General features: G+C 38.3%; 1 protein-coding gene across 1 annotated transcript in view; it reads left to right on the top strand.

Moving 5' to 3' along the window:
* The window catches only part of ANO4 (anoctamin 4), a 192,950-nt gene that overhangs the window by 85,981 nt on the left and 79,843 nt on the right, over positions 1-27,126 (top strand). Inside the window, exons 8-10 of the mRNA XM_008586623.1 lie at positions 13,984-14,090; positions 24,209-24,264; positions 26,559-26,680. Coding sequence (XP_008584845.1) covers positions 13,984-14,090; positions 24,209-24,264; positions 26,559-26,680 — 285 coding nt within the window. The remainder of the gene's footprint in view (positions 1-13,983; positions 14,091-24,208; positions 24,265-26,558; positions 26,681-27,126) is intronic.

Below are 27,126 nucleotides of genomic sequence, written 5' to 3' on the forward strand. Positions count from 1 at the left end.
GGACACGGAAAAAGACAAAAGACAAAAAAAAAAAAAAAAAAAAAAGCATTTTATTGGTTCATGATCCTTGTGTTCCAGCAGTTCATGCTAGATTCAGCTGGGGAGTTCTTCCACTGGTTTCACCTGGAGTCAACCTGTGGTTACCGCTGCTCTTTTCTCAACTGGCTAGACAGCCCAGAGATGTCTCACTTACGTGTCTGGTGGTTGGTGCCAGCTCTTGGCTGGGCATCTCTCTCCACGTGGTTTCATCTTCAGAGAGGCTAGTTCAGGCTTCTTTCCGTTGGCATCTCAGGGTGCATTCCAAGTGGAAAGGAGTGGGAGCTGCAGAGCCTAGGCCTGAACTTCATAAAAATAACTTCTGCCTCATTCTGTGGATTAAAGCCATTCTCAAGTCCTGCTCAGATTCAAGAGGAAGAGAGATGGACTCTATCTCTTGATGGAAGGAGCAAGAAATTCACATCACAAACAAGTGTCTACTGCGATGAGAGGAATTGTGGCCAGTTTTTTGCAATTGACCACAGACTTCTCTCTGGCTTTAATTTGTTCACATTTTTCCCATATAGAAAATGGACTCATCCCCATCCCAGGATCCCCACAAGCCTTATCCCAATATTGCATCAGACTCAAAGTCCAGGATCTCATATTACACATCAGGTTAGTTGAGGATGAAAATCCTTGGACAAAGTTTTTTGGTGTGGCTCTTCGTGAACTGGAGACCTGTGAATAAAAAAAGGCAAGTTATCTGTCCCCTACATTTCCAACATATAGTGGTGGGACAGAGACAGAATTATTACAGTAGACACTACCATTCAGAGAACAGGAAGAAGCAGATAGCAGTCCCTCATCCAGATTAATTCCAAAATCCAACAGGGCACATGCTTCAGGCTCCTTTACTCCAGAGCCAGGAAATATGCCTTGATTAGTGATCTGCTTCTGTTTCCTACTTTGCCACATGCCTTAGATTTTTTAATTTAAACGGGTCAGTAATGTAGATATAATTCTAAAATAATTGTACAGAATCATCTATCAGTAAAGTGCTTCTCCACAAAGTTACTACTTCCTCTTGAAGTTTTAAACCATGGAGATTTTCATACCTTTGAGAATACTTGTTTGTTTTATCAATCTTAGAAATTCCATGATATATGTTTAAAAAAAAAAGAAGGTTAAACCCTCCTTCTATTGTCTTTATTTCCTCCAAAGTAGCATCATATACAAAGCATAATTATAAAATGAAACCGATTTTGAGAATCTTGATGTTAGAAAAGAAAAATGTAAGACTTATCTATAATGTAATCTGACAATTTCCGGAGCATCTAGTGATCCTCTGGGTAATGGGGAACACGCAATTTACTTTTTTACTCCTACACTATAGTAGGGGAACAAGGCAGACCAAGCCCTGCCCTCATAGAGCTTGCATTCTACAGGGGAAGGGGGGCAAACTGAAAACGTGGACACACGTTGCCCCACCCCTGCCCCATTTGAAAATTTCAGAGAGTAAAACATAAGAAGAAAATAAAACAAAGTAATGGGACAGAGAGAGAGAGTGATCTGTGAGGCAGGAATGTGTCTTAGCTAGGAGGATAAGGAGGTGATATTTAAGTTGAGACCCAAGTATTGGGAAAAAGCAAGTTATGCAAAAAATCTGGGAAAAGCATGAGCAAAAGCTCTGGGCAATAGCAGGCTGGATTTGTTCAGGGGCAGAACGGAACGGCAATATTGCTTGATTACAGTAAGTAAAGGGAAGAAGAGCGGAGAGGAGAGGAGGTCCTTGGTGTAGGCACACGGGTAGGACTGTGTGGGGAAGAGTTTAAGCTTTCTTCCAAATCTATGAAAAGTCAATGAAGAGTTTTAAATAGAAGAGTGGTAAGATTTTATTCATTTTTTAAAGGGTCATTGTGGTTGCTGTGAAAGGATGAACTAGATGGGAGAGTGAAATTAGATGCAACAGTTAGGAAGCTATTGTGATAGTCCTGGAAACAAATTCAAAGTAAAGAGGGTGAGAGAGAATTGTATTCAGGATAATGTTTGGGAAGGGGAACCCGAAGAACTTGATGGATTGGATGTTAAGGATGAACAAGAGAGAAGGCCGAGGATACATCTCAAGCTTGTGACATGAAACTGGGTGCTTAGCGGTGCCATTTTTGTTGTTGTTGTTAAGATGGAAAAAACTAGGGGAAGAGTAGTTTTTTTCTTTTATAAGGGTGCAGATCAAAAGTTCTGTTTTGGAAGTGTTTGTTCGACTTGTCTCCGATGAGATGTCAAGCAGGCATTTGGATACAGGAGTTCAATCATCTACCATCTAGGCTCGATGAACCGTCTCAATACTTTACAGTCTCACCTTGTGTCTATCTAATCCTGTCCTTTGGAAACTAAGGCATTATGACCCTCATTTTTCTGAAAGTAACTGTGCTCCAAAGAAGCTCAGTGACTTTACTGAGGACACACGGCTGAATTGGAAGAGCAGAACTTGAACCTGGCCTCCTGGCAACGTGAACATGGACCTCTAGGGCACTTCTCACCCCTCACCCAACTGTCTGCTTTAGTTATTGTAATTGGAGGGAAGTGCAGGGTAAAGATCCCTTCTCTCAGGCTTTGGGGGGCTCTGTCTGTATGATCAAAGTATCATCTACAACTTAGGCAATTGTTTATCTGTGCTGTCAATGTGGCTATTTAAATTTGATTTTTAATCAATTAAAATAAAATTAAAATTCCCCTTCTCCGTTGCACTAGCCACAGTTCAAGTACTCAATAGCTACGTGTAACCAGTGGGCACCATATTGGGTAGCACAGATACAGCACTTTTTTATCATCTCAGAAATTTCCATTAAACCATGCTGGGCTCTAGCTAATTCAAACTATCATTAAATCTAACATTTCCCTTATTTATATGAATTTGTCAAGAAAAGGAAGTCTTATCCTGATAGCTGTGGTCTAAGAGGGCAGTTTAGAAAAAGAAATGAATTACCTGTTCTGGAAGTGGCATATTTCATAATAAGCTGATTTTGGAGCCAGCACTACTGAGCATCTTCTCCCTATTCACATCCTGGAATGTTTGTGTGTTTTTCACTTTATCTAATAAGGATAGAGGCTTCTCTGAGGAGGAGAGCTAGTTTCTTTTCACCTTTGCATTCTCTTCTCTCAAAATACATACATATGTAACACCCATGTCCCTTCCCACGCTCCACCCATCTTCATATATACACAACCACAATGCACAGTACTTTGCACAGAATGAGCATAGTATTTACTTGTTAAACAACCCAGCATATCACAGTATTTTACAACACTGTGGTTGACAGCTGGGCCTCAGGAAGACTTTATCAGTAAGGAGCAAATGCTCATAACCCCAGGAGTTGGGTAGCTAACACTCAATTGCACAGCATATTCCTTTCCTATTCCTCCCTTCCAATCAGAGAGGATACCAATCCCTGTTACTTCAGGTGAAAACCCAGGCTGCTCTCCACCACAGAAAGCAGAAGACTCCCCTAGAGGGGAGCGGTTGGGGGTTTCCGGCTCCAGTCTGCACATTCCCTAGTGAGCAGGTCAGCAGGGCCTTCCTCACCAGGCATGGTAGAGGCATCCAGAAAGCCCCCTGCACACACTCATGCGCACAGGTGGGACTGTGCTTCTGGAAGCTCCCTTCACAAACTAATGAGAATATTTGGAACAAGAAAGATGGGTTTTGAATCCCTCCTCCCCACTTGCTGATTGTGTAACTTTGGGCAAATTTTGTAAGTCCACCAAAGGGGCAGAATATGGAGCTGTATGTATAGAGCCTTGATCACAGAGTTGATCCTCTACCAATTCAGTAGGTTTTTCCCTTTTTCACCCCTCAGGGATAAGATGCAAACAAACCTGGGACAGAGGTGCATTTTCCTTTTAAAATTTATTTTTAAAAAATATTTCAGTTTTTTTAATAGGTAGCTTACACATGATAAAAATTTCCTAAGCGTATACAGGAGATTTCTCTCCATTCTTCCCAGAGGCAACCAGTGTTTCCAGATGTGTATGTTTCCTTCCATAGTTATTCTGTGCATGCATAAGCGAATAGGTATGCTAACAAATTTATATCTATGTACTTCCTTACATGCATGTGTTTTCCTCTGACATGAATAGCTATGTGATTGTTTTGAGCCCTTTTTCCCCCCTGTACTATCTTGGAGATTTTTTATATCTATACGAGTACCCTTAATGTTTTCACAGCTACAAAGTATTCCACTGTAGAACTGTACTGTACATTACTTATCCCATCCCCCTCTGATGGATTATTTAGGTTGCTTTCAGACTTTTGCTATTATAACCCATACTGTAATGAACATTCTTGTATGTCTGTCACCTGGCACATGAGTACGTGTGTTTGTAGAATAAATTTCTAAAAGAAGAATTGCTGGGTCAGAAGATATGCTATGAGGTTATGTGCACAATGTTGAGAGACCTGGTCAAATGGCCCTTATAGACTTTGTGCCAGTTTTCTATCCCCCCAGCAATGTATAGGAGCAGAGCTGAGTTTCCAAGCCTATGTGAAACTCTGCTCAAGGCCTGAACCCCAAGTCTCACGTGTGCCAGAATTGCTCAGCGTGTGTGCACACGCATGTGATTTCGTTGGAAGAAAGTTATTTGTGGCTAAGAAAAGCATGAGAACCATCATATGGGGGAATCATCACTGTTCCTGCTCATAAGTCTTCAGATTGAAAGAGTGACAGAGAAAATGAGATTGCTGCCCATCCCACAAGAGGATCCTTAGACATGCAGTGTGGAGGGAGTAGTTCAGGAGTAGCTGGATGAGATGGAGTGGGTAGAAAGGTCTTCAGAGCAGGGTAGAGGCCAAGGTCTAAGGATATGATATTTAGTCACACAGTCCCAGCATTAGCTACTGCTCTCCCAGAAGGTCAGCTCATTTGATCCAACTTTAAGGGTTTGCCATGTGCTATGCCCTGTGCTAGTGCTGGAATACAGAGACGAACATGGCCAGTCTCTACCCTCGAGAAGCTCATACAGAGAAATCAGGCATGTGGGCAGATGGTTTTGTTAGAAGCAATAGAAGCAACAGCAGTGGTGACAGCTAACTCTGAGAGCTTCGATGCCAGGCAGCGGGCTCAGCACTGCTTGTCATCTCACCTAATTCTACAAAAACTCCATGAGAACGATGACAGTGTTATCCTCGTTTCACTGACGAAGAAATCAAGACCCAGAAATGTTGAGAGATGGCTCAAGTACCACATAGAAGGTGACAAAGCTGGGGTATGGACTGAGGTCTATTTGACTTCAGACTCAAGAGAAAGCAGAGGTGACCTGAGCACGTCTCCCTTCTGCTCCATTCAATGGTTTTCTCTTCCTCCTCTCTTGATAATACCCCATTACATTTTGGGGTGAGGATGGGGTGGTCAAAAAACAGCCTCAGAGGGAGATGTGGCCTGAGCTTAGGTTCTAGGGTAAGTGGAAACAAGACGATCATTCCATGCAGAGTAACTCCTGAGCTGACCTCCAAGAGAGCCAACCTCCAGGCGTTGGGAAGTTTCTAACATAGCGAATGAGACACGCAAATGGACAGGGCAGCCTCTGAAGCCAGACTGCCTGAGTTCAAATCCTGCCTCTGGCCCTTATTAGCAGAGTGACTTTGGGCACATCACTTAACCTCCCTGGTTCTTCACCTGTAAAATGGGGCTCATAAGTACTTTGCTCATGGGTTGTTGTAAGGATTGAATGGGTTCATACACTTAGTGTTTAGAACACTGCCTGTCACATACCCTAAATAATAGCTCCCATTGTAGAATCTCTAGGCTTCAGGGACAACCTAGGTGTAAGGGAGAGAAAACAGATTTTTGAAGCTTGTCTGCAGTGCTTATTATAAAGAACTGTTACATGCACTCAAAGAATATAATGTGGTGCTATAAAAAGAGAAGGAAGCGGAAAACCATCTAATGGAAGAGGGACGTGGGCTTTTAGCCCTAATCATCTCATCAAGCATGGTTGTGCTTATCAGCTCTCAGTTATCATCTGAAACTGTGAGCCAAAATGGGCTTTTTATTTGATGTCTATTTCTTTATGACATCTTTATTTGGTATTAAAATGTAATGGCCTGTCTCAAATGTGGTGAAAAAGCAGAGGAGGATAAAATAAAAAGAACTGCATTCAAGGTAACTCTTGGTTTTCTCCTCTTCCTCTTTGATGCCATAAAATGTTTTCAGCAAACCTGAGAGAAAACATAAGATAAATGCTGCAGCTTCCTCACAGACTCACATTGCGTTTATCTCTCCTCCACCAAGTCACATTACTTGTCTGTGAGATCATTACATTTCTCTGAGAGAATCCGAGGGAAGTGAAATTGAGAGGAAAATACTTCTACAAGAAATCGATTCACATTATTTACTTTTTGTCTTCATGTCTGGCTTTTCTCTCCTTTTTGGATTGGAAGAATTAACATTGTGAAAATGTCTATATTATTCAAAGTGATCTACAGATTCAACGCAATCCCCATCAACATTCCAATGACATTTCTCTCAGAAATGGAAAAAACTATCCAGACATTTGTGTGGAATATCAAAAGACTGTGCATAGCCAAAGCAATCCTGAGCAAAAAAAATAAAGCTGGAGGTATAATGCTACCTGACTTTAAACTATATTACAAAACTATAATAATCAAAACAGCATGGTACTGGCATAAGAACAGATACACCAATCAGTGGAATAGAATAGAGAATCCACCCTTCTTCTAAGCTAGCTTTATCCCTTCCTCCCATCATTTGAATAGTTTCTTAGAATTCATCTTCTTGAAGAAAAACCATTTAATAGTAATTTTTCTTTTTTTTTCTTTTAACTTCCCAATTACATTGTAGTTGATTTTCGTGACCCTTTACATGTTTCTTTCCCCCCTCCCTCTCTCCCCTCCATCCACTACATCATATCTGTTCATTTGTCTTAACAAGTTCAAGGAATTGTTGTGATTGCTATGTGTTCTCCCCCCTACCCTTTGTTTGTGTGTATATTTATTTATATATTTTTAGCTCCCACAAATAAGTGAGAACATGTGGTATTTCTCTTTCTGTGCCTGACTTGTTTCACTTAACATAATTTTCTCTAAGTCCATCCATGTTGTGAATGGTAGTATTTCACTCTTTTTTATAGCAAAGTAGTATTCCATTGTGTAGATGTACCACGGTTTCCTTATCCACTCATCAGACGATGGACATTTGGGCTGGTTCCAACTCTTGGCTATTGTAAATAGTGCTGAAGTAAACACTGGAGTACAGGTATCCCTTCAGCATGAAGATTTCCATTCCTCTGGGTATATTCCCAGCAGTGGAATAGCTAGGTCATATGGTAGATCTATCTGTAATTATTTGAGGTACCTCCATACCATTTTCCATAAAGTCCCCACCATTTTGCAGTCCCATCAACAGTATATGAGAGTTCCCTTTTCTCTGCAACCTCCCCAGCATTTATCATTCTCAGTCTTTTGGATATTAGCCATCCTAAATGGAGTGAGATGGTATCTCACAGTAGTTTTGATTTGCATTTCCTGGATACTGAGTGATATTGAGCATTTTTTCATGTGTCTGTTGGCCATTTATATATCTTACTTTTAGAAGTGCCTATTCAGCTCCTTTGCCTATTTTTTAATTGGGTTATTTGGTTTTTTGCTGTAAAGTTGTTTGAGTTCCTTGTATATTCTGGATATTAATCCTTTGTCAGATGTATATTTTGCAAATATTTTCTCCCACTCTGTTGGTTGCCTTTTCACTCTGTTGATTGTTTCTTTTGCTGTGCAGAAGGTTTTTAGTTCAATATAATCCCATTTGTTTATTTTTCCTTTAGTTGCCTGTGCTTTGGGGATCATATTCATGAAGTCTGTACCCACTGCTACTTCCTGGAATGTTTCCCCTGTTTTCTTTAAGGATTTTATTGTTTCAAGATGTATATTTAATTCTTTAATCCATTTTTAGTTGATTTTGGTATATGGTGAAAGGTACAGGTCTAGTTTTATTCTCCTACATATGAATATTCAGTTTTCCCAGTGCCATTTGCTGAAGAGGCAGTCTCTTCCCCAGTGTGTTGACTTAGTGACTTTATCAAAGATCAGATGGTTGTGGGTGTACGGGTTGATTTCTGGGTTCTCTATTCTATTCCACTGATTGGTGTGTCTGTTCTTATGCCACTACCATGCTGTTTTGATTATTATAGTTTTGTAATATAGTTCAAGGTCAGGTAGTTTTATACTACCTCCAGCTTTATTTTTTTTGCTCAGGATTGCTTTGGCTATGCACGCACAGTCTTTTGATATTCCACACAAATGTCTGGATAGTTTTTCCATTTCTAGGAGAAATGTCATTGGAATGTTGATGGGGATTGCATTGAATCTGTAGATCACTTTGAATAATATGGACATTTTCACAATGTTAATTCTTCCAATCCAAGAGCATGGGATATCTTTCCATCTTCTTGTGTCCTCTCTAATTTCTCTCAACAGGTTTGTAGTTCTCATTGTAGAGATTTTTCACAATCTTGGTTAACTTTATTCCTAAGTATTTTATTTTGGGGTGGCTATTGTAAATGGGCTAGCTTTCTTGATTTCTTTTTCTGCCTGTTTACTGTTGGAGTATAGAAATGCTGCTGATTTTTGTGTGTTGGTTTTGTATCCTTTACTGTCAGAGTATAGAAATGCTACTGATTTTTGTGTGTTGATTTTATATCCTGGAATTTTGCTGAAATCATTTATCAATGCTAAGAGTTTTTTTGTGGAGGCTTTAGGCTGTTCAATATATAGGATCATATCATCTGTAAACAGGGACTGTTTGACTTCATCTTTTCCTATCTGGATGCCCTTTATTTCCTTCTCTTCTCTGATTGTTCTGGCTAGTACTTCCAACATTATGTTGAATACGAGTGGTGAGAGTGGACTTCCTTGTCTAGTTCCTGTTCTTATTGGCTGATATTGGCAGTGGGCTTATCATATATGGCTTTAATTGTGTTAGATACTTTCCATCTATACCTAACTTATAGATAGTCTTAATCATGGATGAATGTTGAATTTTGTCAAATGCTTTTTCAGTGTCTATAAAGATGATCATATGGTTTTTGTCTTTGCTTTCATTGATGTGGTGTATCACATTTAATGATTTGAATATGTTGAACTAACCTTGCATTCCTGGGATGAATCCCTCTTGATCATGGTGTATAATTTTGTGTATGTGTTGTTGTATTCTCTTAGCTAGTATTTTGTTGAGGATTTTTGCATCTATATTCATCAAGGATATTTACCAGTAGTTTTCTATTTTTGATGTATCTTTGTCTGGTTTTGTTATCAGGGTGATGTTTGTCTCATAGAATGAATTTGGGAGAATGGCCTGTGTTTCAATCTTTTGGAATAGTTTGTAGAGAATTGGTATCAGTTCCTCTTTGAAGGCTTGGTAGAACTCTGCAGTGAACCCATCTGGTCCTGGGCTTTTTTTTGTTGGGAGCCTTCTGATAACAGCTTCAATCTCTTTTATTGTTATTGGTCTGTTCAGATTTTCTATATCTTCTTGGCTCAGTTTTGGTAGTTTGTATGTGTCCAGAAATTTATCCATTTCCTCCAGATTTTCAAATATCTTGGCATATAGTTGTTTAGTAATTTCCAATGATTCCTTGTATTTCAGAGGTATCAGTTGTAATATCACCTTTTTCATTTTTAATTATCGTTATTTGGGTCTTCTCTCTTCTTTTCTTAGTTAACCTTGCTAAGGGTTTGTCAATTTTATTTATCTTTTCAAAAACCAACTTATTGTTTCATTGATCTTTTGTATCATTTTTTGGGTTTCTATTTCATTTAGTTCTCTTCTGATCTTAATTATTTCTTTCCATCTTCTAACTTTGGGTTTGGATTGTTCTTGTTTTATGAGTTCTTTAAGGTGAAGTGTTAGGTTGTTTATTTGCCATCTTTCCATTCTTCTGAAGTAAGCATTTTAATGTGATAAATTTCCCCCTTGTACTGCTTTTTCAGCATCCCACAGGTTTTGGTATGATGTGTCATTATTTTCATTAGTTTCAAGAAATTTTTTGATTTCCTGCTTAATTTATTCTTGGGCCCATCTGTCATTAAGTAGAATGTTGTTTAATTTCCATGTGCTTGTATAGTTTCCAGAGTTTCATTTGTTATTGATTTCTAATTTTAATCTATTGTGATTGGAAAAATGCATGGAATAATTCCAATTTTTTAAAATTTGTTGAGACTTGCTTTGTGACCTAATATGTGATCTATCCTGGAGAATGTTCCATGAGCTGATGAGAGGAATGAATATTATGAGGTTGTTGCAAGGAATGTTCTGTAGATATCTGCCAAGTCCAATTGGTCTAAAGTGTTGTTTAGATTTTGTGTTTCTCTATTGATTTTTTGCCTGGGTGATCTGTCCATTGTTGAGAGTGGGGTGTTGAGGTCCCACACGATTATGGTGTTAGTGTCTATCTCATTCTTTAGATATGATAACGTTTGCTTTATAAATCTGACTGCTCCGATGTTGGGTGCATATATATTTATTATTGTTATGTCTTCTTGATGGATAGATCCTTTTATCATTATATAGTGGCCTTCTTTATCTCTTTTTATGGTTTTTGCTTTAAAGCCTATTTTATCTTATATGAGAATAGCTACTCCAGCTCATTTTTCATTTCTGTTTGCATGGTATTTCTTTTTCCATCCTTTCACTCTTAGTTTATGTATGTCTTTACAGGTGAGGTGAGTCTCTTGAAGGCAGCATATTGTTGGGTCCATCTTTTTAATGCAATCAGTTAGTCTGTGTCTTTTTTTTTTTTTTTTGTCTTTTTGTCTTTTTCCGTGTCCGGCAACGGATTGCAACCCTCAGTGTTGCCCCCGTACCGGACCGGGGACCGGCAACGGGATCGCAACCCTCGGCGTTGCTCCCACGCCTCGCTCAGCCAGTGAGCGGGAACCGGTCTGTATGTGGGATCCGAACCCTCGGGCGGGAGCGCCGCCGCGCTTCCCAAGCGGCGCACTATCCAGTGCGCCACCGGGCCGGCCCAGTCTGTGTCTTTTGAGTGGGGAATTTAATCCCTTTACATTTAGAGTTATTATTGAAAGGTGCTGATTTACTCCTAGCATTTTATTGATTTTTCTTAAGATGTGTTAAGTATCTTTTGTTCCTTTCTTTCTGATTTTTTGTTTGTCTTCTGTGTTTGTTGGTTTCTTGGGGTGGTAAGTAAACTATTTTTTCTTTTTATTGTTAGCATTTTTGTTTTACTGACAGGTTTTGTTATTTCTTGAGTATTCATGGCAATGATAGTTGTTTTTGTGGTCTCAAACCTAGTACTTCCTTGAGAATTTCTTGTAAGGCTGGTGATGTGGTACTGAACTCCCACAGTTTTTCTTTGTCTGATAAATAAGTATTTATCCTTCATTTTGGAAGGAAAGCCTTGTTGGGTAAAGTATTCCTTGCTGGCAATTTTTGTCCTTCAGTGTTTTGAATATATCATCCCATTCTTTTCTGGCTTTCAGGGTTTCTGATGAAAATTCTGATGTTAGTCTCATTTGGGCTCCCTTATAGGTGACTTGCCACTTCTCTCTTGCAGCTTTTAAAATTCTCTCCTTGTCTTTGAGTTTTGCTGGTTTAACTATAACATGTCTTGGAGAGGACCTTTCTGGGTTGAATACATTTGGGGATCTTTTGGCCTACTGAATCTGAAGATCTGTGACTTTCCCTATACCTGGGAAGTTTTCTGCTATTATTTCATTGACTATGTTTTCAATGCCATTTCCTTTTTCCTCCCCTTCTGGAATACCCATGATTCAGATATTTGAGAACTTAAGGTTGTCTGTTATCTCTCTTCAATTTTCTCAATTCTTTTTTTCTTTTTCCTGGTCCACTTGTATTAATTCAAACAGCCTGTCTCCAAGGTCAGAAATTCCTCTGCTTATTCTAGCCTGCTGGTTAGACTCTGTTGTGTTCTGTATTTTGTTGAATGAATCCTTCAGTGCCACAAGGTCTGCTACATTCTTTTTCAGGGCATTGGCTTCTTTGTACATTTCTTCTTTCAGATCCTGTACATTTTTTCTCATTTCATTGTGTTGTCTAATTGAGTTTTCTTGTATCTCATTTAGTTTCCTTAGAATTGTTGCTCAAAATTCCTAGTCAGTCATTTCTAGGTCTTCCTGTTCTATAGGATCCAGAGTTTGAGAGTTATTATTTTCCTTTGGTGGTGATGTACTTTCTTGATATTTCATGTTTCTGGTATCTTTCCTTTGGCGTTTAGTTATTGTGGCAGGGGTATGTCAGTCCACTCATTCCACCTTGATGTCTGGCCTGGATCCTGAAGGGACTGCCAATTCTGGGCCGTGGAAACTAGCCTAGGCTGGGGTCCTGCAGTGCCAGCCTTTTCCTGTGTGGCTGATTCAGGGCGTGTGGGCCCAGCAGCTCTCAGGCCTCTCAGGGCGGCAGGCACTGACCTGGGCTGGGGGTCCTGCAGCAGGTGGCTCCTGCCTATTCTGGCGTGGTTCTTGGGACTCCTGTTGTTGCTTTTTAATAATTGCAAATTGGTTGCTTTGGAGGAGAGAGCAATGCTAGGAACCGTCTACTCCGCCGTCTTGACCAGAAGCCCAGTAGTAATTTTTCCAACATAAACCCCCATGACCCTCAATACCTATGTACTAGCTACTTAATAAATTCTAAGGCGACAGAAGTTGTGATTCAGTCTTTTGTCCTGAATGAGCTCACAGTCTCAGTGTGGAAAAAAAGGTTGATTCTGCCCTTCTCTGCCTTATGATCATGTTCGTTTCCTTTATGATCTGTCCTCCCCACTAGACTATAAGCTTCTCAAAGACAAGGATTTTATCTGTTTTCATTACCGCTGTATAATCAGTACCTTACAGAGTGCTCTCAGTAAATATTTGATGAACAAATGGAAACAAATAAATGACAAGATAGAATGATAAGTGAATTGATGTGCTTGCCAGATAAGAAATAGCACAGAGGAGGGAGTGCTGAATTCTTTGGGGACAGGTGTGCAGTTAGAGGGGTGGAAAGACTGGCTGGAGGGGGTGACTTCTGAGACAGGTTGGGGGGTGATGGCTACCAACATTTAGCCTTTGCATAGTGTCCAACTTTTAGGCAGTACCCAATAAAAGTTTGCTGAGTTGATAAACTTTACAATTTATGAAACAATTATACTTCCAGTATTTCTAATATTCTACCATTTGTTACATTCCTGGAAAGGTAAGTCATGGCTACTTCATGGTGGACTATGTGGCCCTGGAAGCTCTATCTGTTAGATACCCGCTAGAAAATCTCTCAGTAGGGTAGGAACATCTATTGGAAAGCCGAATGTTGTGGCATGTGTGTGTGTATGTGTGTGTGAGCCCTTGATAAACTTTGGAGACTGGCTGGACCACTGGCTGAGAGAGAGAGAACAATCTTAAGTGTATGCTTTACAAGAAGGGTCCCATCCAGGAAAGAATGTGGGAGATGGAGGGAAGAGGTGATTTCCATAGACTGGACTCTCACCTCACCCCTGAGCCAGACCAGAGCTCATTACCTAACTCCTATATCCACCACCCAAACCAGTTTCAGAACTTAAAATTCCTGCAAAACCACATGGTAATAACATAGGAGTGGGTGGGGTAGATGTCAAGAGGAGATAAAAGCAAAATGAATTTTTACTTGACTTTGTCTAAAGACCTTACTGAGAAAAAACAAGATACAAAACCTAGACTTTCTATTAGTTTGTTTTAGGGTTTTCTAATTTTATTTAGCTCCAGCTCCTTCCTGACATAATGATATTAATGCTTAGAATTCTGAGAACCCAAACTATTCAGGCTTGTAAACCTACTGCTCTGGTGTGATCTCTGGGCTCTCTCATGCTGTCGCAGACACACCCTCTCTATTATTGTCTCTATGATCTAAGATACCTTTATCTGAGCAACACCAAATTACAACAAAGATTAGATTCCTAACCTCCAATTAATCCTCGACTTGTGTTTTCAATATTTATGTGTAGCTTCATCATACACAACAAAGAGACTTTCTTCAACAATGCCACGAGAAGTAGAATTGTGCATCACATTTTACAAAGAATAAAGTATGAAGAAGGAAAAAACAAAATTGGTAAGTAGTGTATTAATATACAAACTACATTTGGTATTTGGGGATTACAGACTTTATCCCTTGGTTTCATTAAGTTTGTGTTAATTCTAAAAATGCCTGTCCTTTATAAAACCTCTAACTACTCCCTTGATGGATAATTCACAAGTGTAAAATCTTTATAGCATCGTTAAGTGTCTTCCTTAAATAACATGTCATCTCATTTATCTAAGATCATGGAGAAATTCTCTCAATTCAACAGTATTTATGGAGCACCCCTTGTGTGTCAGGCACTGACCTAGGTGTTGGGGAGATACACACAGTTCTTTCCTGGAACTTAAGTTAAAAGCAGACAACAAACAAGTAAATATAAGTAACAAAGAAATTAAACTGGGGGATGTTGCAGAGATAGACTGGTAAAGGGAGGGGTGAGTACAAGCTAACTGAGATTGGATGTCAGGGAATGCTTCACTGAAGAGCTGAAATTTGAACTGAGACCTGAACGATGAAGAGCCAGCATGGGAAGATCAAGAGGCAGCTGCTCCAGGCAGAGGGAGCTGCAAGAATGGACGAGCTGTCACGTGAAAGTAAATTCTCTAAAGAATCATCTCCCCCTGTAAATGGCCTCCACAATCTATATTTTTAGACATTTTTATGAGACTCTTTCCATATTCTAATACCAAATTTCCTGCCTTATTAAATAGATTATTATATATCAGGAAGGTTTGGGTGACTTTGTCCTTATCTCTGTCCCAGCAAGATTTTTATCAATAGTTTGAATAATGACCTGTATCAGTCAGGGTCCAAACAGGAGACAAAAACACACATAATTTGTACAGGGAAAGTTTAATATAAAGAATTAACTGTGATGGGATTAGAATAATGGAGAACTGGCTAGTTAAAGGTGAGAAGAACTCTACAGAATAGGGGACTAGCAGATAGTAGGAGCAGCCACCACCCCTGGGAAGATTCCCTGTGACAAGGCTGAGCTTCAGATCCTTTTGGAAGGAGTGCTGCAATGGCAGAGCAGTTTGCTAGGGACGTGCTGAGAATCTGCCTTCTGGAGTACTAGGGGAAACTGCCAGGGATGTCTTTTATCAGGAGGTGCCACACAGGTAACACTACTCTCTGAAGCCACCCAAGTGGATAGCAGAAAATCTGCCCTTGGAGTGTGCTGTGTGCTGCTGGCCACCACACACTGCAGGAGGTGGTTGCTATCAACGCATGTGCTGCAGAAGCCTGCTGAGAGGAGCAAACTGCCATCAGGAAGAGAAACCCCTTCCTTCTCCAGCACCTTCTGCTGGAAAAGCTTAACATTGTATTAGCCAGCAAAGAGAAATATTTACAAGGTTCAGCTCCATTATTGCAAAGCAGGTAGGGAAGGTGCATTTGGACCTGATGGGCAAGAAATTGATAACTGGCACATGACCAAATGGCCCACTCATCGAGCTTTCAGGTGGGATGAGGCTTTCGAAAGGATGTAGTAAATGTGTTTGTTAGTCATTGGAGTCAGGAGCCTAAAAGATCTCAGTGGTCTGGAACTCTCAGCCAAATCCAGCAGATGCCATTTAATAGTTTGTAAATGTAAAGTCCTACACTGAAATTCAGCAAAACAACTACCCTGGTTCAGTGTGGGAGAAATGTTTCTCAACAACATTGTGAGAGGAACAGATTTGAGAGCTAAATTGAATGCAAGCTCAGTGTGAGTCATTAGCATAATGAAGCTGCCAAAAGACTACTTTGATCCCAAGCTGCATAAACTAAATTATAATAGGGAGAAATAGATAGCTACCTAGTGCAGATCTGCATACACCTGGAATAGTATGTTTAGTGAAAATCAGTGTAGGTGAGTATGGTGAAGTCAAACCTGATTTCAGTCTTTTTAGCTTTTTAGTGTAGAGTTGAATACATCCCCATATTCCCTGCAGTAGTCGTCCATCCTTGAGACACATCCTCTTCATAAAGTCCTCTGTGATCATTCCAGCTTGAAGGAATTCTTCCCTCTTCTGAATTCCTTTGATAATTATGTTTGGAGTATCTACTTGATAATTAATCATATACAAATCTTCTTTTATTGTCTTGAATACTTACTTTCAATGACACTATGGAAATCTATTACCTGAAGAGAACCACTGTTAACCATTTGTGTGCTAAATAATTTAAATATTACCTTAGTTACTTTCATTCACATTAATTCCTTATTTGTCCATATGATTTTTTAAACAAATTTAGGATATGTTATACATACCGTTTCATCATGGTTATTTTGGTTAACATTGTATCATGACATCCTAGAAAGCAAGTGAGTGAAAGTAAAATTATTATAGCAGTCACTATTCTGGATTATTTTATAAAATGCAAATAACAGAACACAATGCCTTCACTCATATGGACATTACTATTTGTAGCACGCTTCACAATCGTTAGAACACAAAAGTGTGTTGAGAATTTAACTGAAAACTGCTAGTCTAGACAATAAGCTCTTTAACTATAAATAAGTTGCCTCATTCATCTTTGTATCGCCATGGGCTAGCACAGTGTCTGACATACAGTAGGAGTTCAATAAATGCATGCTGAACTGAACTAAAGATCTTTTAAACATGTCTTACCATCAGGATCCTTACACAATCAAAAATTGTGTGCAATGAAGCCATACAGCAATTATTGTGCTTAATTTTTGCATCTCAAAATGTGAGCTGCTTTTATAATTCATCAAGAGCAGAAAAAGGAAGGGAAGACATTGATTTTTAAATGTTCTGAAGGAGCACTGGAAGTGTACTGTTGGTGCTAGCCACAAAGTGTGTTTGTGAAGGTTTTTCTCATTTGATGAAAGGAGGATTCTATTCAAAGACTTCAATGCTTGGAAAATTGGTAACGATGAACTGGAAATGTATCTAATAACCAATCACAGAGTAAATTATTAACTCAGGATCAGGAATTATGCTGAAAGATATAAAGTAAAACTACAAATGGTCTGTCGGGCCACTATTTCATTGTCATCTTTGCTTTCATAAATAAAAGAAACAATATGGTAGAAGAAAATTTATTTTCTTCATAGAATTGATGTTTATTCAGTGTTATTTTCTGCCTGAAATTCTTTCTGAAAGTGGCATGTTGCATAAGCCAACACTGATTAGAAATAACATGAAAACACTGATTTGTAGACATGATTCATAAGGGTATTTTAGTGGAATGTAAACTGCCACTATGTATGTTTTTCATCTTCACTCTGAATTTATTACAACTGTGAAAATCAAACCTGGTGAAACTGAGTTTCAAAAATGAGCAATTAATAGCTCAGCAAAGATTTATTTAACGATATGGGTGTATACAATAAATCTTGAAATTGATTTGTATTTTTAAAATTGGTGCTCAGAGGGAAAGTTAGTAAATACTCCAAATATTAGCTACTTTCTTACTTTGCATTACCTTAAAAAATTATGATAAACTTACAAAGGTTATTAGAGTCTCTTATTATGTACCTGTATATCCTTTTTTTTTTTAATATCTGGGATGTTGAAGGTTATTTATGATATATGTGGAATTCTCAATAGAGACTCCAGGTAATCAAAGCCTTCTATATAGTTAATTTATTCATTCATTACAAAGGTATTTATTGAAGGCCTCTGCTGTCGTTTGAATGACCCCTCCAAAACTCAGGTTGAAATTTAATTGCCATTGTAACAGCTTTAAGAGGTGGGACCTTTAAGAGGTGATTAGGTCATAAAGGCTTTGCCCTCATGAGTGGGTTCATGCCAATTTTGCAGGACCGAGATAGTTACTGTGGGAGTGGGCTCCTAGTAAAAAGGATGAAGCTCTCGTCCCCATTCTCTGTCTCACATGCTCACTTACCCTTCCACCTTTTCCTATGGGATGACACAGCACAGAGGCCCTCACCAAGTGCTGGTGCTATGCTCTTGGACTTCCCAGCCTCCAGAACCATGAACTGAATAAATTTCTGTTCATTATAAATTACTCAGTCTGTGGTATTCTGTTATAGCAACACAAAACAGTCTAAGACAGCCTCCTGTGTGCTAGGCAAAATACAAAGCCTTATGGATATTTGTATTTCAGTTGCTTTTCTGAGACATTTAGTGTTAATGTCAAGCATCTTAAAGCACATTAGTGTGTTACTATGATTAAAAGTACCTAAACATAGGGCCGGCCCGGTGGCGCACTGGATAGTGCGCTGCTTGGGAAGCGTGGCGGCGCTCCCACCCGAGGGTTCGGATCCCACATACAGACCGGTTCCCGCTCACTGGCTGAGCGAGGCGCGGGAGTAACGCCGAGGGTTGCAATCCCGTTCCCGGTCCCTGGTCCGGTACGGGGGCAACACTGAGGGTTGCGATCCGTTGCCGGACATGGAAAAAGACGAAAGACAAAAAAAAAAAAAGTACCTAAACATTGATTGACCCTCCATCAGTAATTTTATAATGATAAAAGGGTTAATTCATCAGGAGGACATAACAGTCTTAAACTTTATGCACTTACCAGCAGAGCTACATGAAGCAAAAACTGGTAGAATTGCAAGAAAAAATAAATAAATACACAATTATAGTAAGAGATTTTAATACACTTTCTCAATAATTGATAGAACAAGTAGTCAGAAAATCAGAAGGATTTAGAAGAACTGAACATCATTGTTAATGAACTTGACCAAATTGGCCTTTTAGACTACTCCACTATACAACAGCAGAATACATGTGGAACATTGCCAAGATAAATTATATTTAGGGCAAAAAAATAAGATAATAAATTTTAAAGGATTTAAGTCATATAGAGTATGTTCTCTGACCACAATGGTATTAAATTTAAATTAATAAGTGGAAGAACTTTGGAAAATTCACACATATGTAAAACTAACTAAGGTACTTATAACTCATTGGTGAAAGAAGAAATCAAAATGGAAATTAGAAAGTATGTTGTACTGAATGAAAATAAAAACACTACATATCAAAAAGTGTGGAATACTGCTAAAGCAGTACTTAGAGATAAATTTATAACACAGAATGCCTATATAAGATAGAAAGAAATGTCCTAAATTAGTGACCTCATCTTCTACCTTTAGAAACTAGAAAGGGAAATTAAATCTAAAGTCGGTAGACAAAAGGAAATAATAAAAATCAGAGCAAAAGTCAATGAAATAGAAAATAGAAAAAGAGAAAATCACCGAAGCCATAAACTGGTTCTTTGGGGAAAAATCAATAAAATCCATAAACCTCATGGTGGACACACCATAAGGTAACTTTCTAACAAGTCATGCCCTGTATAAACCCCTTCCCCTTGAGTGTGAGTAGAATCTGTGGCTTACTTCCAACCAATAGAATATTGCAAAGGTGATCATATCACTCATGTGATTATAATACATTATATAGCAAAGTTGAAGGTATTTTGTAGATGTAATTAAAGTTTTTAATCAGACTGACTTTGACTTAATCAAAAGAGAGATTATCCTGTGTGGGCCTGGCCTAAAAAGGCAAGCTCTTTAAAAGAGGGTCAAGTCCTTCCCTGATCTCAGAGACTAGAAGCAGCAGAGATCCCCTGTCTGTTGCTGGTTTTGAAGAAGAAACTGCCACGAATTCTGTAACTGCAAGGAAATAAATTCGGCCAGCAACCTGAGGAAACTTGGAAGTAGATCATTCTTTAGGGCAGCCTCCAGTTGAGAATGCAGTCTGGCTGAAACCTTGATTTCAGCTTTGTTAAACCCTGAGCACAGAACACAGCTAAATCATGCTGAGACTTCTCACCAACAGAAATAGGTAATAAATGGGTGTTGTTTTAACCTACTACATTTCTTGTGATTTGTTAAACAGTGATAGAAAATTAATACAAACTTCCAGTCAAGCTAAGCAGGAAAAAAGGGGGGGAAACACAAATTCCCAAATTATCAGGAATAAGAGAGGTAATATCACCACAGATATTGAAAAGATAATAAGGAAATGTCACTAATAATGGTATGCCAATAAACTTGACAACTTATATGAAATGGACAAATTCCTTGACATATCTAAACTAATTCAAGAAGAATTATATATAACCTGATTTGATTAGCCCCGTATGTATTAAAGAAACTGAATTTGTACTTTAAAATCTTGTCACAAAGAAAAATCTAGGATATATTTCACTGGTGAATTCTATTAGGCACTTAAGAAAGAAGTAATACCAATTCTACAAAATTCTTTCAGAAAATTGAAGATGGAGGATGCTTCCCATCTTATTTTGAGAGCAACATTGCCGAGATACCAAAACTAGGCAAAGACAGTACTAGAAAATAGCCTTCATGAATATAGACACAAACATTATAAACAAAGATTAGCAAATCAAATCCAGCACTGTATGAAAAGGATAATACATCGTAACAAGTAGGATTTATCCACAACCGAAAGTTTGCCTTATCATTTGAAAATTAATCACTGTAATTCACCATATTAACTAACTAAAAAAGAAAAACCATATTAAAGACTATATCATATTTTCTACGTCTCTATAGACATAGAAGAAGCATTTGACAGAGTCCAACATCTATTCCTGATAAAAACTTAGCAAACTATCCATAGAATTTATTGTCCCTCAACCTCATAAAGTACATCTATAAAAAATACTTAGTTAACATCATACTTAAAGGTAAAAAACTGGATGCTGTTCCCCTAAGATAATAAACAGGACAAATATGTCTGCTCTTAGCACTTGTTCTCATCATTTTACTGGCCAGTGCATTAAAACGAGAAAAAGAATAAGAGTCATCCAAGTTGGATAAGAAGTAAAACTGTCTTTATTATCAAGCCACGTGATCATCTATATAGAAAACCCTAGTGGAATCTACAAAAAGTCTATTAGAAGTAATAAGTGAATTTGGCTGGGTTTCAAGAAAAAAGATTGACATAAAAACTCAATTATATTTCTATAATCCAGCAACAAACAATGAAGAATTGAGATACTAAAAACAATACCATTTATAATAGCATCGATAAATATGAAATTCTTAGGGATAAAACTGGCAAAATATATTTAAGACTTGTACACTGAAAACTATAAAACACTGCTGAGAAAAAATTTAAAAGACCTAAATATATGAATCAGAACACTCAATATTGGTAAGATGTCAGTTCTCCCCAAATTGATCTGTAGATTGACTGAAATTCCAGTCAAACTCCCAAAGGGTGTGAAAATAGACAAGCTGATTCACAAATTTATAGGAAAATAAATAGAATAGCCAAAACAACTTTGAAAAAGAACAAAAAAAGAGGACTAGCACTATCTGATTTCAAAAGTTATTGTAAGTCTACAGTAATCAAGATAGTATGGTATTGGCATAATGACAAACAGATCAGTGGAACAGGACAGAGAATCCAGAAATGGAGCCACACATATATGGACAATTGATTTTTGACAAAGGCTCAAAGGCAATTCAGTGGATGAAGGATTGACTTTTCAATAGATGATGCTGGAACAACTTAAATACACATTCAAAAAAATGAAATTGGATGGACCCATATACAGAACTTAACTCAAATAGATCATAGATCTAAATGTAAAACTTAAAACTATAAAAATTCTAGGAGAAAATTTTTTAACTTTATGTTAGTCAAGGATTTCTTGAATATGACACTAAAAGCACAGTTCATTTAAAAAATGGCAAATTGGACTTCCTCAAAATTAAAACTTTGCTCTTTAAAAGATGTTTATAAGAGAAAGAAAAGAGAAGCCACATACTCAAAGAAAAAATTTCAAAGCATATGTCTAGTAAAGGACTTACATCTAGAATATATAAAGAACACACAAAACTCAGTGATAAAAAAAGATTTGAACAGACATTTACAGGAGACGATATACAGGTGGCAAACAATCACATGAGAAGATTTTCAACATCATTTATTCATTAGCAAAATGCAATTAAATGCAGTTAAAACCACAGCGAGATATTACTACACACTTGTTAGAACGGCTGAAATTTTAAAAACTGGCCATACCAAGGGTTGGCAAGGATGTGGAAGACTTGAACTCTCACACGCTGCTGATGGACATGTAAAATTGTACAACCATTAAGGAGATAGTTTGGCAGTTTCTCAGCAAGTCAAACATGGTCTAGCAGTTCCACTTCTAGGTATTTACTCAAAAAAAATTAAAGCATTTATCAATGCAAAGTTTTGCACATGAATGCTTATAGCAGCTTTATTTGTAATAGCCCTAAACTAGAAATAACCCAAATGTCCATCATCAGGAAAATAGTTAAACAAAATGTTATATATCCATATGATATATACTATTCAGCAATAAAAAGTGAGCTACTGATATTTGCAACAATATGGATGAATCTCAAAACAATTATGCTGAGTGAAAGAAATCAGACAAAGAAGAGTAAATACTGTATGATTCCATTCATGGAAAATTCTAGAAAATGCAGAGTAATTGATAGTGACAGAAAGTAGATCAGTATTTGCCTTGGAGATGGAATGGGGAAGAATGGTGTATTATGAGATGGCATGATAAAACTTTGGAGATGATGGCTATAATTACTATCTTGGTTGTGCTGATGGTCTCATGAGTGTATACAAATATTGAAACTTACCTAATTGTACATATTAAATATGTGCTGTTGGTTATATGTCAGTTACATGTCAATAAAGCTGTTTTAAAAAAAGATCCACATATCCAACATCTCCTGGCCCCATTTTATTGATGAGAAAATTGAGGCCTGAGGAAAAGAGAACTTTTCCAAAGTCATACCACTTGTCCAATGCAGAGGAGTTAGTGAAGCTTCTGGATAAAAATAGAGGGGCTCCTGGTAGAAAACATCTTTTTAATAAGATACACTGGTCCACTTCTCTCAGCCCATTCCCTTCTCTATGTCAAGCACTGTACCAGGCGTGCTTTATTTTCTGTTTGAAAACCTGATTTTCAAAAAGCTTCTACACAGCAAAGGGAACAACCATAAAAATGAAAAGGCAACCTGCAGAATGGGAGAAAATATTCGCAAACCATATATCTGATAAGGTGTTAATATTCAAAATATGTAAGGAACTTAACTCAGTAACAAAACAAGCAAACCATAAAAAATAGCCTGATTTAAAAATGGGAATGAATAGACATTTTTTCCAAAGAAAATATACAAATGGACAACAGGTATATATGAAAAGGTGCTCAGCATCACTAATCATCAGAAAAATGCAAGTCAAAATCACACCTGTTAGAATGGCTATTTTCAGGGCCGGCCCCATGGCGCACTAGGGAGAGTGCTGCGCTGGGAGTGCAGCGACGCTCCCGCTGCGGGTTTGGATCCTATATAGGACTGGCCGGTGCGCTCACTGGCTGAGCACTGGTCACGAAAAAGACAAAAAAAAAAAAAAAAAGAATGGCTATTTTCAAAAAAAGCAGAAGATAAGTCTTGGTGGGAATGTAAATTGGTACAGCTACTATGGAAAACAGTATGGAGTTTCCTCAAAAAAATTAAAAATAAAACTACCACATGGTCTAGCAATCCCACTTCTGGGCACTTATCCAAAGGGAATGAAGTTCGTATCTTGAAGAGATAGCTGCACTCTCATGTTCATTGCAGCACTATTCACAATAGCCAAGGTAAGGAAACAACCTAAGGGTCCAGCGATGGATGAGTGGATAAAGAAATTGTGTTCCATCCTGCTATTTGCAACAGCATGGATGAACTTGGAAGACATCATGCTAAATGAAATAAGCCAGACACAGAAAGACAAATACTGTGTGATCTCACTTATATGTGGAATCTGAAAAAGTCAAACTCTTAGAAGCAGAGAATAGAATGGTGGTTGTCAGGGCCAGGGGGTGGGGGAAATGATAGATGTTGATCAAAGGATACCAAGTTTCTATTATAAGATGAGCAAGTCCAGGGGATCTAGTGTACAACATGGGTGGTGATGGATGTATTAACTAGATTACAGTGATCATTACACACTATACGTATATCAGATCATCAGATCGTACGCCTTGAATATATTCAATCTTCGACTATTAGATATTCTTTCTAAACTGTTGGTGTCCTCAAGTGGGTTTAATTGCTTTTGAATGCCTAGGTTATTTCTTCGAAAAGTACCACCCTTACATTAGTCTTGAATTCTGTGAGGATTCAAACTAGGTATTAATTTGAATGGACTTATTTGTTGTTCTAGGTCTGAATCGTTTGCTTACCAATGGCTCCTATGAAGCTGCATTTCCCCTGCACGAGGTATTGTGCTGCCTTTAGTCTGTATCTTTCTTTCACCTTCTTGTTACTAAAATCAGCTTCTCGGGATAGTCATTAATTGAATTTGTTGATATGACATTTGTTCAGAATCAATTTAATTTGTTCAGTGCGTAATAAGGATGGGTCTACTTGCATCGTCATATCTCTCCAACAGCATAGATTTATTTCTGTTCTGTGTCCTTTTATGTAATCGCAAGAATACATAAAGAAGAGTGACTCAGAATGAATTCAGAGGAATGGCTTAGGGACTCTAAGTCATAAAGTTAAAAAGGCATTGAAAATTTGCATGAGGCACCAGACCCAGGGGGAAAATGTTCTTGAAATATATAGTCTTTGCAACAAATAGATTTATAGCTATTCCTTGAAAGAGTGGGAGAAAGCCATCTTGCAAAATCTCTGGTAACCAGAGGGTGATAAATGGAAATTAATAGTATTGGACTCATCACTGCTCACTCATCAACATATAAATGTTGATATTCTCTTTATGTACTACATGGTCTTTATCATACATAATGACTTTCATAAGTATAACTGTGATTACTCTTAACTATATTTTCCCCAATAGATCTTGGATGGTTTGACCAAGAATTCTCCTACATACGCATTTTCAGAAATATAATCTTCATGATTCTTGAGATGTTATTGTCATTTGCATGGTATTGAGCCCCTACTCCAGGTCACTGTATGACACAAAGAATACAAAGATAAATGCCATAGTCTTTGCCCTCTGGGACCTCACCAACCATCCAGGATGAAACTCCTGTTAGAGTGATCTTCAGTTTGCCGATAAACTTTGGAGGACAGTTTCAACTCACATAAATGGCAGCTCTTTCCAAACAGTTTTTGACTGTCTTACAATGTTTCTTCTCATGATTTTAAAACCAAGATGGTGTAAAAGGTGAAGCAGGATTTTTAAACTAAGCACTGTGGTCTGAGACCCTGGTTACAGATTGCTAGGAAACATTTTTGGAATGCTCCTTTTAGTATGATCGAAGCAAACATTTTGACACAAAGGTTTACTACAGCCACACACAGTCATTTCTGAACTCTAAAGACAGATTTCCCCCCAAAACATCATGTAGCTTCCTGTAGTTACTATCTGGCATTGCCCAGAAAAGGGTCGCAGTGAAAACTCAACCTCCCCACTCCCAGCCCTGACCCATGGTTAAGCAGTGTCTGAGCAATGGTAGGTGGACAGAAACCTCTGTGCAGGGGAGTGGGTGGGCACAGGGGTGTCTGGGGAGATGTAGCCACAAACCCCACAGAGTAACTCATAGCCTTCTGTGTGGCTCATATCTCAGTAAAGCCCTGTATTCTATGAGAAGAGAAATTCCAGATTAGTAATAGCAGCAGCAATAACATCATTGCTCTTTTGACTTTTTACTCTCAGTTTAACTTGATTATATTATTTAACCTCATAATAACCTACAGAGGCAGGAAGGACAGATATTGTTGCTCTTGCTTCATGTTAAAAATTTAAATAGAGATTTAAAGAAAGCTTAACTCTCCTCTAAGTCACATAGTGAGTGGAGGGTTGAGCTGAGACTAACCTGGGTTTCTTTACTCCCAGTTCTGTGCTCTTTCCACTAAGAAAGGACTTCTCAGGTTAATGTGAATAACTAGTTTGCCTCCAGAAAGTATCTTTTCTGTTTGTTAAGCTAGCATTGCCATGAACCGACCTCAGAAAAACACTTTTTCGGCCCTTGGTCTCCTCCTCATTTGTTCAATGAGCAGGTTGAATTATATTTGAATTATTAGAATTCTAAGGTGACTTCCAGCTTCTACATTCTAGACTTTTCTTGCAACAAGCAGCTGTGGCTGCTTACCAACTACTCTATCTTGAACGAAGTAGGGAAAAGAACTAAAAGTATCGGGCATGGTCTCCATAAGAGACACTTTATTCACTCAAGCCACAGAAGAAATCTAATGAGGCAGATATTATTAGTTCTATTATGGATTAGAAAACCAAGGCTCAGAACATTTAGCAGGCTTTTCCAAGTCCTCCTAACTAAAAAGTAGCAGAACTGAATTTGAACTCAGTTCAAACCTGCCTGATTCCAACAATCACACACTTTTTTACTAAACATCATCATCAGCAGGACAATGTACAGAATAACTAATGAAACTGCCTTCCCTTTAATAGAGAGGATCCTTTTTTTTATCCCCCTCGTATCACCCCTATTGCTACTCCTGCTGTAAGAGATTAGTATTACCTTCAGTGTTTCCTTATGTCTTTTGTGGGTATTACCTCACTGGCAGTGGTGTTTTCATCCCAGGGAAGTTACAGAAGTAAAAACTCCATTCGAACCCATGGAGCAGAAAACCACCGACATCTACTCTATGAATGCTGGGCCTCCTGGGGCGTGTGGTATAAATATCAGCCTTTGGATCTTGTAAGGTGAGTTTTTAACCAGCTGCAAATAGAAAGCTTGCACAGAGCGATTAGGGCAGACTGTCAGCTAGGACAAGCCATCACTGGAGAAAAAAGGGTCTGAAATGCACAGCTCTTGCTCAAATTTGGCTTTGCAGAATCATCCTCATTAAAGGACGTTGGTCTTTCTTGCTAAATCTGCCATTCCTTTGATAAGGACAGTGTCTCCTCCAAAAGGGCCTTAGGGAGGGGCCCAGGAAGGGGCATGTGAGTTTAGCCAGGCCTCCCTCAAGACTCCATAAGGAGCAGGTCGCCCACATGGCTCTGACAAATCCTCCTGTAGAAAGGTAACGCTGCTTACGTATATTAGTAATGAAATGGAATATTAATTACCATTATGCAAATAGGGCATATGAGGTACTGTTATTCCAGTACATTTCCGTCTTATTTTAATTTTCATTTAAATCTAATAA

Source organism: Galeopterus variegatus, unplaced genomic scaffold, assembly GCF_000696425.1.
Source record: "Galeopterus variegatus unplaced genomic scaffold, G_variegatus-3.0.2 Scaffold4051, whole genome shotgun sequence".
NCBI lineage: Eukaryota > Metazoa > Chordata > Mammalia > Dermoptera > Cynocephalidae > Galeopterus > Galeopterus variegatus.